At 42.7% G+C, this 17,702-nt stretch overlaps 1 protein-coding gene across 3 annotated transcripts in view; it reads right to left on the bottom strand.

Moving 5' to 3' along the window:
* Window positions 1-10,345, bottom strand: part of LOC119171458 (uncharacterized) — a 34,776-nt gene extending 24,431 nt beyond the window's left edge. For 2 of the 3 annotated variants that reach the window (XR_012894982.1, XM_075893662.1), the window contains exons 1-2: window positions 9,934-10,345; window positions 2,061-2,194 (exon numbers count right to left, since the gene is read on the bottom strand). Coding sequence is in view for 1 of the 3 variants with exons in the window: in XM_075893662.1 (XP_075749777.1) it covers window positions 2,061-2,194; window positions 9,934-9,999 (200 nt within the window). In the remaining 2 variants the exon portion in view is untranslated. The remainder of the gene's footprint in view (window positions 1-2,060; window positions 2,195-9,933) is intronic. The other variant, XR_012894983.1, reaches the window with a different exon arrangement.
* Window positions 10,346-17,702: the final 7,357 nt, after the last annotated feature.

Here is a 17,702-nt window from a genome sequence, read left to right as displayed (position 1 = left end):
ACATGAATATCATGACATGCGTGTCATGTAACAACATGACTACATGTCATGCTCATGACGCGCTCGTGGCCGTTTTGCTAGCGTCACATATACCAAATTTGGTATCACGGTACGTGAATGGATGACGAAGGTATCTCACTGGTGCAAATATGATAATCATGAGTTGAGTGTCATGTAACAACATGACTACATGCCATGCTGATGATGCGCCGGCGGCCATTTCGCTTGCTTCACTTATACCAAATTTTGGTATTATGGGACGTGAATGCATGACGAAGGTATGATATTGGTGCAAACATGATAAACATGAGATTGTGCCATGTAAAAACATGACTACATGCGACGCTCATAGTGCGCTAGCAGCCGTTTCGCTAGCTTCACATGTACGAAACTCTGTAACACGCGACGCGAACAAATGACGTAGGTAAATGACACATTCAAACATGACAATCACTACATGCATGTCATGTAACAACATGGCTACACGCCACGCTCATGATGTGCTTGCGGCCGTTTCGCTAGCTTCACATTTGCCAAATTTGGTATTACGTGGCGCCAATGGATGACGAAGGTATGTGACTCGTGCAAACATGATAATCATGAGATGCGTGTCATGTGAGAGCATCTAAGCGCCAATACAGTTTGACGTGATGCGCACATGGCATTCTGTCATGTAATCATGTTGTTACACGACACGCATGTTATGATTTTCATGTTCAGGTCTGTCACTTGTGTTCGCCATGCAGTCATGTCATACCATACCAGTTTTGCAACATCCCATGTGAACGAAACCACCGCAAGAGCTGCAGGATAATGAAATGTAAGTTATGACATTCATGACATACATGTCATGATTTTCATGTCATGATTAGTCAACTATGTTTTAATACAGTCATGTTCTGCCATACCAAGTTTGGTATCGGTACCATTATCGAAACGGCTAGGAGAGCTAAAAGTCGTAGGCGGATAGATAGATAGATAGATAGATAGATAGATAGATAGATAGATAGATAGATAGATAGATAGATAGATAGATAGATAGGTACGCTCAAAGTCGCCGAAGTTCGCTAAGAAATGCTTCGCATTTAAAAACATTCAGAATGCCTTTGGAAATATTAATTGACTGGCAGTGCGAACAGCCAGGAGAGTATAAAATTGACAAACGCAATGTTAGGCAGCAACTTGAACTGCTTGAGGAGGAACGCTACCACGGTGCCCTTGTTCGTGCTAGGCCTGAGGCTTTAAGTGCTGAAGGGACGCCTGCCTACCAAAAGAGTGCTAGAAGTTGAAAAAAAAAAAAAAAAACGCTCGCCGGAATCACATTGAAAAAAAAAAACTGAAAAGGATGATCACGAAGCAACCGGCACTGACAGTATTTTATGTGTCCTTTCAAGACACTTTGAAAACCTTTTGGCGTGTAGACAGGTAGACTTAAAAGATTTAAAGCAGAATATTTAGGACGTGTGCCGCAACTGAGTGATGAAGTCAAAAGGGCTTTGGAGTTATCTGTACCTGCATCTGAAGTTGAACAGGCGATTGATAACTTGAACCCCGGCAAGTCTCCGGGACCAGATGGTTTTTGTGCGAAGTGAATAAAGTGTTTTGAAAGTGAACTCTTTCCTCTACTTGCCGGCGTTTTTAACGAGGCACATGAGAAAAAAAATTACCACCGTCCTTTGGTGAATCACGTACTGTTCTGATTCCGGAAACAGATGACGTTGGAAAGCTTAGGCACGTCACAGCGTACAGGCCAATCGCACTGACCAACGTAGACTATAAAATAATAATGAAACTCTTGGCTGCAGTGAGTCAGTCAGTCTTAAGAGATATTGTTGGCCTACATCAAACGTTTGAAAAAAAAAGGCCAATTAATAGCAGCAAATGTTCATAAAATGCGGTTTATTCTAGAATATGTTGACATCGTGCTACTTTTAAAATGTTACTCATCATGTACCCTGACCTATACCCGAGTAATCTTTGCCCACATTGTGAGGAAATGGCTTCATTAGAACATATATGCTCTGGCAGTGTACCGAATTCGCTCATTTACCGAACATCACCTCTGCCAGATGGGAGGCGGCAATCCGCAGCTCCTCCTTGGCAGATCAGCTCTGGGCTGTCCACGAAGCCCGCGAGGCGGCTGAGGAGCTCGGCATCTCAGTCCCCACGTGGGAGCGGCCTGCGACACAGTGATCTGTGTTTTGGAGGACCCAATAAAAGTACCCAATACTCCGGCTGGATCTGGAGAAAACGTTGAATTGTGTCACCCACACTTTTTTGTTTGCAGTGTTGGAGCACATTAATGTTGGTACTGAGAGAATTCTGGAAGTTGTAGCCATTACATATTGGAATGGCAGTGCAAGACTAATAATCAACAAAACATTGCTCTCCCCCCTCCCCCATAACATTGAGCGCTCAGTGTGTCAAGGTTGCCCTGTTAGTCCACTGTTATTTTGCCTCCATATTCAAACATTATGTTGCATCTGAATTCAAACATCATGTCTGTCCATACTGCAGAACGATATCATTAGTGGGTTTAGATTAGAATTCTCAGAGGTCAAACTACTCGCATATGCTGACGATGTTGCGATATGTAGTACTTCTTATGAAGATATTGAAGAATAATTAAGAGTTTCTAAATCTTTCGCTGAAGTTGCAGGAAGCCACATAAACTGGCGTAAACGCCTTGGCTTTCAACGCCCGAATATTTTACAGCCAGGAAATGGACAAAAATGCCAGTTAAATGTCTTGGAGTTACGCTTGAGTCATATAAAAATTCTGATGAATATCGGAAAAAAGAAAACAAAAGGAATAAAATATAAGAGAAAGAGAATAGACGGAAAACAACTTAACTGTCCAAGATTGCGAGGGCTATATGCAACTGGGCTTTTGTGTGGCTATGGTATGTGATGGAAGTACTGTACTGTTCCCGAATCAATGTACAAAAATCATATTGGGTGTTTGCAGTACTTGTATGGGATTCTAACTGGAAAAGGTGCAGTCCTACGAATTTGTTCAGACTGGTGATGAGTGGAGAACTTGGGCTAGCACGCCTGTTCATCTAGCAGTTAGTAATCAGGGTTTTCTTTTTCCGTGGGACAACAGATCCTTTTCTAGTAACTGTGTGTCAAATAAGACTAAGTCGACTAGAAAATGGGTACTTTTCAGTGACTCACAGGCCGCATTAAGATCACCCTCCAGTACAAACAGGACAGTAATAAGTGATAGTATGACATACGAAACGCTGAAGGAGCTCACCAAAGCAAAGAAGGCGCAACATGAGATCAAATTCCAGTAGATACCTGGCCATTGCAACATTCCTGGAAACACAGCTGCCGATGAAGCAGCACGACAAGCACATCGTAAAGACGTTACTGTTTCTTTACCAATTTCGAAAAATGAATTGCGTAGTATTATAAAGAATACAACTTTCAGAATGAGCAAAACTGCTTGGTTTGACCAAAGTACAAAGAGCTGCGATTTATGTCACATCGATCCATTTATTGAATTCAAATTTACGCTGGCATTAGATAGAAGGATGGAAACTCTAATTCACCGATTGAGGCTGAAAAAACTTCTGGGCTCGTGGCCAACTGGAGTTTTACAGTCCCACGCTTTAAAAGCATTAACACGTTTTTTACAAGACAGCGGGATTGCTGACAAGTATAAACAAAGAACAAACTTTCATTTGTAACACATGTACTTATTATGTACAGTATCATGTGACACCCATCACGTGTGTGTTGTGAAATGAATGACGTATCCACTATTATGTACATACGAGCGAATGCATCTTTATAAGGACCAGACGTGTGCTTTGCTGTTTTGTGCTGGTGGACCGAATATTAACGAGGGACATTTCCAGAGACTTCTTACATTGACTTTCGAACATTTACTTACCATTGTGATATGTGCGTATAAGTGTGTCTTTGCATATCTGTGCCCCAGTTTTCTATTTTCCATGCACTGCTCTGTATGTTTTGCTTCAAGATACGTGTTCAAGTTTCAATCAACGGCTAAGGAGTAGCCGGCGCCATAATGGTGCGCCAACATCTCCTTAGATATCATATCAATAAGTCGACTGTTGTCTGAGTTTGTTGTGACCACTCAAGTTACGACAGGTGCAGAGCAAGGGTACTTGAAGAAAGTCATGGCCAGTGTGCGGTTTTTATGTATTCGTTTTTCGACTGACTGTGTTCTGTTGGCAGAAAAAAAAAACACTTTACAAAGATTTATACGATACTATGTTCCCCGTCCAACTGTACAGCTCCACGACCGACTGTACTGAACACACCGGTACACTTCCTGTAAGAACTTTCTTGGAGAAGCGTGGTTTTATATGCCATGGGAATCTGACCGTCTGAATTGTAACAAACTGGAAACAATTGATCATGTTTTCCTACACTGTTGCGAAGGGGTATACCTTTGGCATGTTTTACAGAGGACAATCAAAAAAGATTTTTCGTTAGACCCTCTTGGAATCAGGTACTTATCAGTAGAGAATGATGATGGACTACCTTTTCATTTAGTCAGAATGACTGCGTTGCACAGTATATAGCGCTCTCGAATAGCTGAATGTCACTGTGACCATGGCAGGAGACCCGCAAGGCATTATTTTAAAGAAAGCATATCAACGTTTCTAAAGGTAATAAGAACAAATGAATGCGTTTTTTGTGGTTAGGAAGGGTAGAAGGCCTGCTTACTATAAAAGAATCTTAAGGTGTGACGAGCTTTACCAGTCCTTCACGGCCATAGTAATTATCCTGTGCCGTTTTTGTGTATTGTATTTACCTCACCGTCCCATGTGTGAAGTTTAATCGGCAATAAAGAAGAAGAAAAAAATGACGTGTGGATTTGTGGTAAAACACCGGCTTGCCATGCAATTGACCCGGTTTTGATTTCAACTGAGACCCAGAATTTTTCATGGCCTATTTAATTTGCATCATTCACGATTTTTCAGTCATCCACATGATGATGATTTTTGCTCACAGCAAATGACATCAACGCCAAAAAAAAAAAAAAAAAACTTCTGCGAAACTAGCTCTTTAACGCTATCATGTTAAAAAAAACAGCTGTTTACTGACAAGCCAACTATGGAGAGAATTTCGATTATTGGGGAACACGTGTTGCTGGCGCGCTTTTGATGGTACATTTGTGTTTAACCACATTTATGTGCCGCTGAGTAAAACAAAAACAAAACAGCGACAAAACGCCGTTATGTGCCGCTGAGTAACACAAAAACAAAACAGCGAACATGTAATTACCCCTATCACTCATTTGCTCTGTGGTCCTATGTGTTTTAATGTGTTCTTATTACTGGTATTCTCTGCCTGCTATAGTGGAAACGTTTAACAATCCGAAATGACTGCATCCATATCACCGTTACAGGGAATTATGCAGTGTTTCAATGAGTGCGCCTTATTAACGCGTGGAAATTTTTATTTTTACTCGAACGCAAGAGAGCTCTGTACTGTGAAATAACAATTTGTTCATTGGGCAAAAGGAGGTCATTAAGTGTGGTGCCATTTCAGCCCTTTCTGGGTGCGTCAAGATTCTATCATTGTCTACAAAGTCCTGAACAAAACTGAGTTTGTGGGAAACACTAAAACCGCTTTAGTAAAACTTTTAAACTGCTCAAAGAAGACAGGATGAAACCTGGAACAAAAGAAGAACGCATGAACCATAGTGTGAGTGATTCATATAGTGTTTGGCGCTTCTGTGTTAAGCTGCACGATAACGCCTATTGCGATAATGCTCCACTCTATACGAGCAGACGGTGTGCTGTCGACAACAATATGGTGTTGCTTTGAGCTGCCTTTAAGGGTGGGACATAATGTAAATATTTCGAACCTATTGACATTGTGGACATACACATTCCATACTCCTCAGAAATAATTTAGAACAAGGTAAGACATATATCTTATTAACTTATCACTTCTGCGCAACAATGAAAGTTCTTCTATTCGCTTGCTATAGGTAATTTACCATATATATTTGATTAATACGTGCATATATAACGTCGATGGTGCTTAAAAGAAATAAACATCTGACTCAAAGCCGTTGCCATGGTTTTATTCTAATACGTTCATAAATCTTGGGATTCCTCTAAACGCATGCTTTCGACCAAGCCATGCATTTTAATTAAGAGACACGCTTTTAAAACTTGAAAAATGAGATGGCAACTGTGCTTTTTTAGAGCACCTAAGAAGATCGTCAACACTACACACGAGATCCATGGCGAATAAAGTCACTACAGCAGTAGTCTGAGGAACTTAGCCAATGGTCATGCCTGCGTGCGGGTATATTAAGGATCAGTGGCGACTTTCTGCCGACAACACATGATGGTATAAGCCATGACCCACGCCACTGTCATGGCTTGTGTAGTATTTACCTTTTACTTATATTGTTATTTCCACACAAAATAAATCGGCCAAGGAACCGGACAAACGCTGTGTAGGAAGTAAGCGCTGAATGTGGAAAAAATAAAATAACCACGTTGTCGGTCGTACGCTAACGAAATGATCGCTAACATGTCGATTAGCTTCTCGAATCGGCATGCTTGTACAGACAGAACAAAATGAAGTTGATGGGATTGAATGAAGAAATAAACAAATACAATCATATTTTCTGGACAAAATATGCTAACCTTTTCCTGTTCATGATCGCATGAATGAATCGCATTTCATTGGTGCATGGTGAATGTCTGCAAGCCTGTAAATTCGTACACTGCTCACGTGGGAATCGCTGCTTGCACGAATGTGCAGTTATGCGATACAATGGAAGGCTGTAAGTGACAGCACTACACACATGTATGCAGCTACAGAAAGCGAGCAAGTTCCTGATGAGCGAGGACAGACTTCTAGCCTTGTTGGCAAGGTTATACACAGAGTTAGCACAGATACTTAAGGATACGGACAAGTCGAAGGGGTGGGTGTGCCTGCATTCAACACCCCATTCAACAACGTTCAACATTCAACAACTTTCAACAATGATTGATAATTGATTTGTGGGGTTTAACGTCCCAAAACCACCATATGATTATGAGAGACGCCGTAGTGCAGGGCTCCGGAAATTTAGACCACCTGGGGTTCTTTAACGTGCACCCAAATCTGAGCACACGGGCCTACAACATTTCCGCCTCCATCGGAAATGCAGCCGCGGCAGCCGGGATTCGAACCTGCGACCTGCGGGTCAGCAGCCGAGTGCCTTAGCCACTAGACCACCACGGCGGGGCAACTTTCAACAATAAAAGTTGTTGAATGTTAGCACCTGTGCGCTCCCACCTCCTCTTGTCCGCCTTCGAAAGTATCTGCGCCAACACTCGCGGCAGATCATTTGTTTTGACTTGGGAAAAACAAGCCTACCACTTGAAACGTACGTTAACGTGGTATTTGAACTGTTTCTCAGCCCCAAATTCCTTGGTTCATGGTGATCCCTCGTTTAGCATGATTGCACTAAGTCGCTTCGCTGCAGTGGTGGCATTTCATTGTGTAATGGCGTTATGTAACGAGAGGGATAAACCGTGTCAGTTGTGTGTAAAAAGCGTGAACTGAAGTGGTGCGACCAATTTACGCAACCCGAACGCTTCGACATGTACGCCTTTAATGGAACGTGCATCTCATAGTTATAGAAGAGAAGATGGAAAGGTCGAAGGTGCCATGGCCGCTGGGCATGATTAAGTCGTGAAGCATTTAAGTAATCGTTTAAAAACAAGCAATATCGATTCTGTAAGAGTATTTTACGAAGATTACGAAATTAATTTTACTAGTGATGAATGAACTCTTACAAGCATTGTATTTTTTTTCTTTTCGGCCCTAATGCACACTGTGGTTGCGTACAAAATAGCCTGAACGTCCATGAATGTTAGTTCATAAGGTCTTAAACTGGGCGTGTTGGTGCAGCGCAATTGAAGTCAGATAGCGGGACAATTCCAATGAAGGCATAGAAATGATTCCCACTCAGCAAACGTTGTGATGTGTATGAATCATTTCTGTTTATTCAGTTGGATTATTGCGGTTTCTGATTTCAATCAATTTTTGTTGTTGGTTGTGGTGATAAAGTAGCCGTCACCGGAAATGCGCATACCCGGTAGCCGTTATTATAGAGAGTAAAATTTTTAGCTCAAGCTGCATAATATTATTATATTATGTGGCTTTAAGGCCCCGAAACCTCCACATGATTGTGAGGAGTGTCGTAGTAGAATGCTCCAGAAATTTCGACCATCGAGTGTTTTTCACGCGCACTCACATCATACGGTAGACGGCATAGGGCGGGGAAAAATTTTGGAGCTCTCTTATAAGAGAGCTCCACATTTGTTTGAGTGAGATTATAGTCTCACTCAAAAAGATATAATTTTTTACTATTGTATTGCACTCGACAGAGACTCCCCAAAATTTTTGTCAACGAACTTCCCCAGTATCACTAACTTGAATTTCAGCAATTGCATTCACTCGGATTCACACTCACAAAAATAGAATTCAGTCACTCACAAACTCACGGCTCGATCCGTGTCTTAGTGAGTATATATGAGTCGACTCCTGTGTTGGCTTATAAATTGCTTCTTCTACCGTGGATTTAATGACCTTTAACACAAATGTCTGGCATAGTAAGGCGTCTACTTGGCGCCGTTTGATCTGGTACCTTAGAATACGAGTTATCAAACGTTGCAGTTCACAGCTGACATTTTTATTGAAAAAGATCACTCATAACCTATATTCTTATCAAGACATTCCCGTGAAAGAGCTTGCAGCTGGAAATCCTGTGTTTGGTGAACAAATATTTAGCTCAGGTGCGAGTGGTAGTCCATTGAGTGAGTACAGGTTATAGTATAAACCGACCTTCGACCTGACAGGTTATAGTATAAACCTGAGGCTGAGAGTAAATTCTGGAGTTAAACGGATATGACCACAGGTTTCGCATTATTATGTGCAGTCTATGTACAAGATGGTCAACCTTGGCTAGCGTGGGGCGCACACCTATGCATGCACGTGCTCGATTTGACGGCCAGTAGCAACCTGTACCCCTAAGTGTAAAGTATTGAAGGCATGTGAAGCCTTTACTGCGTAATCGAAACTCCGCCGTGCACCGAATGTATTGGCGACTAATTGATCGGATCTGAGGAACTTCCCCTACATTTAGGACAAAAATGTTTTGAATCTCCCATTGATAGCGATGAATGGGCACTTATCGAGACCGGCGTGTCGGGTGTTCTATTTTTTTGCTCTTATGACGCATAACAGTCTATCTTTTGGTCGAAAGTGTCGTCGACTGAAAAAGCTGCATCTGCGTGTGCTACAAGGTGCGCGGAATATCATGTATTGGAGATACTTGGTATGTGCTACTCATTTAGCCTTCGCATTTTCAATAACACGTTAGTGTGATTCATATGGGCACGGTGCTAAAATCAGCTATAATAAAGAAGGACGCGTTGTGATGAATGGTTCAAGGTGAACCTAGCAGAATTATATACCGTCAGAATGTATTGTGCTTCGTTGAGGTACTTGAAACCTTTCTTTTTGGTACTATGTGAGAGCCAAGGTTGTACTGCAAAAACTGCAAGCCATACGATTTGCTATAGTTCCAGGCATATTAAACTCAGGCAGGCAACGTGTGATAGCTACAACCCACAGAAAAATGGCCGGAATTTTTTGTCTCTGATATTCATGTATACCCGCAATTTAACTTACATTCGATGTAAGTGGATACATTGTAGACATGTTTGTGGTACATAAACTATTTACGATCACGGAAACGAGTACCGCTTTCAAACAATATGCTGCATTAGTTTCGACATACGGACGCCAACAACTTGACATTTGCGCCACTGTACACTTTTTTGCACTGAATTGTCATCCACAGGTAACTTGTCGACCTTGAATACATCTTCATCAGTCTGACATTCAAGCGCTTGTGATTGGATGGTTCCATACGTACAGAAGAACGTAGTGTGTCCTGGATTGGGAGGCTTCCTGGCCCCTTGCGTGGTCTCCAGGATGGCATACATCAGGTGCTACGGGATTCAGGACTCCAGGATTAGGGACTTCATAGACCCCGGGGCACGCAGCAACTCCACCAAGCACCGGCACTGCACGTGTACCCTCAGGGGAGCCTCCGTCGTGTTCATGGGGTTGGTGGCGTGTTCCCAATGATCCCTGCGTCTGCAATCCGCGTGCGGCGTCCCGGTCGACGTCTGCGCCAGCCGTTTCCTGCAGACGATGGGCCCTAAATGGAGAGACAATGATGGCTTGCCAGCGCGTCTCGAGCCCGGACGCTTAATGTCCCCGCTTTATGAGTATACGCTCGGCGCCAAGGGCGGCAGCAGCCTCGCCGTGTGTATGAGCGCAGTGTGACGACCAAGATACGGGAAAGGGATGAGACACAAAGAACGAGACGGCGAAAAAGAAAACAAGAAAACCGGAGCGGTAAAGGTGCTATCTCCCAACCACGGGCCGGCCGCCGCTGCGCCGCAAATATTCGAAAAGTGTTCGAACGTTATGTTTATGGCTGCGCTCCCTTTCTTTCTTCGTTCGCGCCGCGTCGTCGTCGCGGTCGTGAAGCACGCGAGCACATTCGAATGGCTCTCTCCGCATGCCACGTTCTCGCGACGCAGCCTGTGTGTGTCTGTGCCCATGTGTAGCGTGTACACGTGCGACTCTTTGAGGACTCGTTGTGTCGCCGTAGCTGCGCCATTTCGTGCGTCACCCAACGACGCCGTACGCCATTCCTTCTGTCGCCCGAGAACACGACGTGCCCTTTACGGTGAAGTGTGTGTGTGTGTCCCACAGGCCTGGGTGCAGAAACTTGCGACGGTCGCTATACGTGTTGGGCAACTTCGATGGACCAAGTGACGCAGCCAGGTGAACCGAGAATAGCCTATACAGAGTGAGGTAAGTCGCTTGAACTTGTCGAGAATATTTCGCTTACGACCTGCTACGTACGTCCATATCCTTTCAAGGTATGTAGTCCTAGCTGACTGACACTGGCCTTTAGGTACGAGAGTTGATACATACTGCCTGATTTTTTAAAATAATTTTGTATGAACTGTCAAAAGGGGGTGCATGGTCTCAAAAAAGTCTGACTATTAAGCATAATTTGCACGGAGTAAGCTATACATGGTTATTTCACTTATCTTCCTACCTCGCAAGACAAGTTTTGGTCGAAGGGTGAGCTGAAAGAAGATATGTGATAGCTCCTCTGATGGCTCAGCTTCAGTAGAGTCGAATGCTCGACACGGCAAATGTTGTCGATTACGTCTCAGCGCGATTGCGTACACCCCGAGAAAGCGGTGTTTTGAAGTTTCTTGTCTGTTTATTACGTGTGATTCTAGGTGACAGGCAGTGATGCTGGGTAAAAAAACAGGCTGCTCAATGAATGAAACTCTTAAGTTTTAAGTCGCTTTGGTGTTATTTGGAGGGAGCATTGTTCATGGAGTGAAAAAAACTATGCACAGACGCAGGTGCACAGCAGCACTTGTGTGACAAACATACGTGCACTTTTTAATAATAGTTTTACAACATTGACACGAGCGAAACGCTTTCATCGCGTGCACTAAAGTTTCCAGAGGTAAACATACTAACACCTAGTCTTGGCGTCATGTCATGACAGCACTATGCGATATACAGCTGTTCACAAAAGAACGAATGATTGCGAGTTCACCTAGCAGTGTTTAGAAACAACAAAATAGATAACTGCTTGTCTATATATATATATATATATATATATATATATATATATATATATATATATATATATATATATATATATATATATATATATATATATATATATATATATATATATATATATATATATATATATATATATATATATATATATATATATATATATATATATATATATATATATATATATATATATATACATATATATATATATATAACGTTATTTTTCGTGCTTTCGCTTGATTTGATGTAACGTCGAAGTGAGGACATTTTCAAAGGAAGTACATAAAGTAGAATTTTGGTAAGCAAAACATAAGATAAGATTGCATGAAGAATGAAGTTGTGTTTTGGAAAGTTGCATCGTAGATGGCAGAAATCCCGAGGAAGTCATCTAAAAGGGATGGTCAAACTGTTCTTTGTGAGTGCGTGTGTGTGTGTGGCTTGTTCAAGCTGAATAATAAGAAAAGACCAAATAAATAAGAATTCAAGAAGGTCCTCGGTTAGAATACACTGAATGGCGCTTCGCGCATTTCGCTGTTAATTAAATTCATCGGCTATTCTTTTCACACGTTGAACTCTTTTAGACCCCGTATGAAGTAGGGACAAATGCGCTCCTCCGGAGCTAAATGTAGAACGGACTGGTAGGTTTGAAGTCGGAGACATGAACACTTACCTGAAGAGTTGATACTAGTGGTACTTTCTTGAAGGGGTGTTCTGGCCCAGGCTTGTACCAAGGGTAGTGAGCGTCCGGGTCACGCATGTATTCGCTGGTCCTTGGAGCAACAGACAAAAACGAAGTGTGTAACGGCTGCAACACAACTTGCTGACCACATTTATTGAACTAATTCCAATATCTCTTAGGCTGCGTATCTCCCGCAGTGTTGTCTCGATTACAGTGCTTGGCGGCTGACCCCGAAGTCGTTTGTTCAACCCCGGTGATCGCATTTCAACGGAGCGTAGTGCTAGAGGCGAGTGGGCTGTACGATATCCGTGCAGGGTAAAAGTACCGCAGATGAGAGGAATTTTCGCAACCCTTCAATACGGTGCCCCCCATCAGGGGTTTTGGACGTCAAACCCGAGATCTTAATTATTATTATTTGTTGGAATGTGGGGAGACCCATGTCGCATTTCGAAGACCCAAAGACCCTGCAATAACGTAAGCTGTGACAGTGTGACAATACCAGCCTGACATTTCGGGATCTTATTATCCGAAATTAATTCATTTCGTTGGTTTCTCAAAAAATAAGTACATTTTAATACTTGGACTTCAATGAGAGTATACAATGTAGTTAGCTTTCAACAAGTACAACCACCACCACCACAACAACAACAACAACAACAACAACAACAACAACAGCTGGCGATTTTCATGCCAGAATGACGACATAGCTATAAGGCACACCGTAGTCGACGGCTGCGAAAGTTTGGACGACGTGGCGTCATTTACCGTGCACTGATGTCACACAGTACATGGCTCTCTAAAATTTTGCCTCGATCTAGTTAGCTTTCAAATGAGGTGAAATTCCATCTGCAAGCGCTTTTCTGATAAGCTGAAGGGTAGCTAGCTTGTCGAGCAGAACCAATTGCTGATAAGAAACCAAAAAAAAAAAAAGGTGAAATGCTCTTTATTTATTTTGTACCGCCTCCCGGGTAATGAGCATCCCGGATATTTCTAACGGTAGTAACATCTGACACCTTTTGCGTCATCTTGCCTTGCGCACGTTTGTGCAAGAAAGAACAGATACACCCAGTATGATTACCTGGCATTATCAATAGATAGATTACTCCAGTACGTTTAATCAATAAGTATCATCTGTGTAACGTCAACCTAAAGTTGTTTAACGTATGTGCCATTCCACAATATTGTCTTCTCGTTGATTATATTCATTTGATGCGCCGCTACGTGTGTGATATCCGCGTTATAACCGCAAAATGATTTTGTGAAATTCATAGAGGAGCGAACAAAATGCTAGAACAGGAATTAAAAACATAAACGCTCTCTTCTGACTATCGGGATCATCGAGTTCTGACCATTTAGTTAAACATGAGTATTACGTGCTCAATCGCTGGGGAATTTTCTTGGAGAAGTATTCACACGAATTTTGAATATCTTCCGGGTGCCGCCCTAAATAAAAAACTTCGTTGTCGAGTACCCCAAAAAGAGTGTCATCGTGCTTGGGAATGCATTGCATATATTTTAAATTCCACGAGCTTAAAACAACAATTTTGGTTTCGGTATCAAGAGGCTGACTTCACATGTAGTGACGTGTCCAAGCAGGTCTGACGTCACGGAAAAACTAACTCGCTACATGCTAGCAGCTGCTGCCCGTTGCTGCCATTGACACGGGGATCACGTTAGTAATGATGAGGGAATTACAGTCCAAAGGCCCTGACAGTGCTTTCTGCAATTTGCATGCATGTAGGACGCAAATTTAGCAAACTCAAGGAGCTGTGTTGACTCATCGCATTAATGTCCATTGTGGTGGGCCTTGCTTGCAGATGCCGGGCGATGAAAATTTTAATCAAACTATAATATTTTATACATCTTGAGCGGCTCAGGTATGTGGAGAGCATTGATAGTACACACGAAGTAAACGAAATGATGGTCATTTTGGGGTGCCTCGTAATTCTGTCACTACTTCTTTAACCACGAAGGAAAAAAGAAAACTATTGTACATATTGTACAGGTCTCATCATTTGTGAGCAAACGCCTGCAGCTTATGATCCATATGCGATTTTCGACAAAGTGTACGATATCGATGACCACTGACCATGTCACCTGTGCTGAGGAAGTATAAAATTTATCTTTCTTAATCCACAAGTGTTCACGCTGGTTTAAATATTTCTTTCGGGAAATCTTCGAGGAAAGTCGTAATACGCGCAACAGTTATCACAGGCGTTGAATAAATGACCCTTTCTCTCTACTTCATTTGTCCACCTCGTGGATTTCTGAGCAGATTACGTATGCACTCAAAAGCATGCGTTTACAATAAGATGCCAGAAAGGCTACACGACCTCAAAGTCCAACCACGGAGAAGAAGACGTCAATGAATTTTCGCTGTAGGTGCCAGCAGCAACCTTAAAGGGGCGGCAAGCGACATCAGTTTCCTTTCATGTTTTGCCATCGAAGCTGTGATCTGCGATGGGCAGACGAACGGGACATGATGACGCTGGCACATGACACACATCTCCCGAACACTCCTTTCTTGTGGCCGGCACTTAATTTTTCAAAACCTGAACAAATTAAGAAAGGAGAGAAATGACTAATATTTTTATATGACGTTAATTGTGATCACAAATTTCTTACGCGTAATTGAAAATTACAGCAATTCATTACCTAAAAATGCACATTCGCGCTTTATATTCGTTCTGTTTATATTCTCGACAACTGCACATCATTTTGATGAATACCTTGATTATAATCAAGCTGAAGAACGTAAAACTGTGGGTTTCCTGGGCTTCAGATGAGATGTGTTCATTCAGTTTATAGCGCCTGTCATTAGTATTATAAGACTGTTCGGGAAGCTCCTATAAGAATACTTATTCCAATCTTCTTTTACGCATGTAATCAAGAGCATTCATTCAGTTACATGGGCAGGTGTGATTAAGATGATGAGATTAAGTACAACAAAGCCACACTAAGTCAAGGACCAGGTTAACTGGAGAAACATGCAAAGGGTCCTTGTCACACAGTGGGTGTAGCCAGCTTGGTAACAATAATGGTAATCTCTTCAGCGGGTGCTGTAACCTGCAAGGCCGGTAGACAGCTTTCTTATTTATTATTTTGGACTTAGCTGCTGAGCAACTCTCGCAATATTAAACGAGCTGATATATAGTTGAGTGTTACGTCGCCTAGACAAATGAGAAGTTGCAGAAACTTAGACACGAAGACGAACAGAGAGCCACACCTGGCGTTAGGTTTAGTTCTTGCAAACATTCCATGATTGGCTTGAATAAAAAACGAGGTGCCATAACAAACCCAAACGAGCGCAGTGATAGCTAGTTAGCTCCGTGCGAATCTCGAACTTCCAACAGGTTGCTTTATTGCGTCAGCAGTTAGTTTCCATAAGGATTTTATTGACCTGCAGAAGCCGACTTGCTTTACATAGTGGGGCTCTAGAAGAGGGGGCGTTGAAGTCACAGGAAAAGAGACCCACGGTAGACATGATGGGCGTGTCTCGGTACTTGTGGTTTCAGCGCTGCTTTCTCAAACGTTGGACCATCAACCAACTAGCCCAAACTGAAGTTCTGCTAATTTATGGGGTTCAACGTGCCAAAGTGATTCAGCAGAGTGCGACGTTGGGCGAGTTGTTGCGTAGCTTAATAAAATATTCGTCGCGCAACTAATACTAGCTAGGAAAAAAGGAGGAGCTATCTTGTCTCTTTCTTTTTTTTTTTTGCTAGTGTCAGTTGCCGCACGAATAATTTACAAAGTAATTCAGTCTGTTAGAGAAGCCATATTGAGGGGTTCCAGGAAATTTCGGTTAAATGGCGTCTTCTAATGTGCACCGAAATCTTACGTTACATGGGCGCCATACAATTTTCGACTAAACACGACCGCCGTGGCCGGGATCAAACACGCGTCTTTCGGGTTAGCGGCCAAGTATACCGTAACCACTGATCTCGCGGCTGTTGGTCCATACAATATCGATACAATATATGAGTTCCCTAATGAATATTTCACCTTGTAATTTACACCGTTTGCTCCGATTCACACTGCACTCACGTCTTTATTGCAAATATTGACAAGGGACACAAATACTGAGCTTGGCAATACTTTTAAGGTAATAGCACACCGTGCTTTCTCGTCTGTGCGTCGCTTGCGCTGTTGCGCTCATGAGTGGCTAGCCGAAGCAGGGTAGAGAACAACACAGATTTTAGAGAACAGCACAGATATCACATTTTAGACGAGCGTCTTGCCGGGACGCGGTCTGTTTGGCTAGAAAACGATGATGAAACCAAATGAACGCACCTTCACGCTACACTCAATGGACTTCTCTAGCTGTGCGAAAGATGCGCTGTATACTCAGTTCTGCTGCTCGGATAGTTCTGCGCACGTGCACTGCGGTTCTTTCCGGGCATTTGTGTTTAGATCACACACATGCGTAGATCTGACCGAAGCGGATCGTAAACGCTCAGGTAAATATATACTAGGGGGTTTCCGAATAGCGTACGCAAAGGCTATCTGTTGCGGTCGTTACCAATGCGCATGCGTCATAACGCTAACCACCATAAGCGTTTGTGACCTGCCGGCAAAATGTCCGAAATATATCGCACGGCCCACAAGCCCCACGAATCCCCTTCGTGGTTACCCGAGCGTGCGCTAGCGTTTGCAAGAGACAAACGCTATATGAAAGCTCATTGGCACCCCTACGCAAACGCTAGGCCCGCAATACCCGCTTAGTGCACGCTATTCGAAAACTCCCTAACCGACGCCAACAGCTGACACCTACGCCTACACCGAGACATTTAAAAAATAAGCTTTTCAACGCAATCATATTTAATATCAAAGTAACGTGAAGCGCTTGTGAACTCGGGCATGTTAGGTGAAATAAATAATCGTGGAAACTGACTGTTAATACGCACCTATCTGTATACTGACAACTGGGCGCGTTTTTTTTCGCCTTATCATTGGCTTTTTCGTCTGCTTAGTTGCGTCATTCTAAATCCGTTTAATACGCACCAGTGTTTTTTTTTCATGAACCAAGAAACCAAGAGGGAAGTGTTTTCTAGGCTTACCACCATCAGGTAAAGTTCGACGCTTTTCTTCCTCCGAAGTTTTTTGTAACGGTCAAGCGTAAAGTCTGCATCTCTCTCTCTCGATCAAGCGTTGGTGGCTAATATCTTTATTAGATCTTTCCCCTTTCGGTTCTGTGTGTCGTTGTCATTCGCAAAAACACCGTCATGCTGAACAGTATACCCTTTCTTGCAACATTCCTCAGCATTATTTCCCGACTTCTAGTCACCCAAACTTCACTTTCTGCCACCAAAATACCAACCTGATCTCATCACGTGCGCCGT

The sequence above is a fragment of the Rhipicephalus microplus genome, chromosome 4 (assembly GCF_043290135.1).
Source record: "Rhipicephalus microplus isolate Deutch F79 chromosome 4, USDA_Rmic, whole genome shotgun sequence".
NCBI lineage: Eukaryota > Metazoa > Arthropoda > Arachnida > Ixodida > Ixodidae > Rhipicephalus > Rhipicephalus microplus.
Note: the sequence above shows the minus strand (reverse complement) of the source record. Positions and strands in the feature narration are given on the sequence as shown.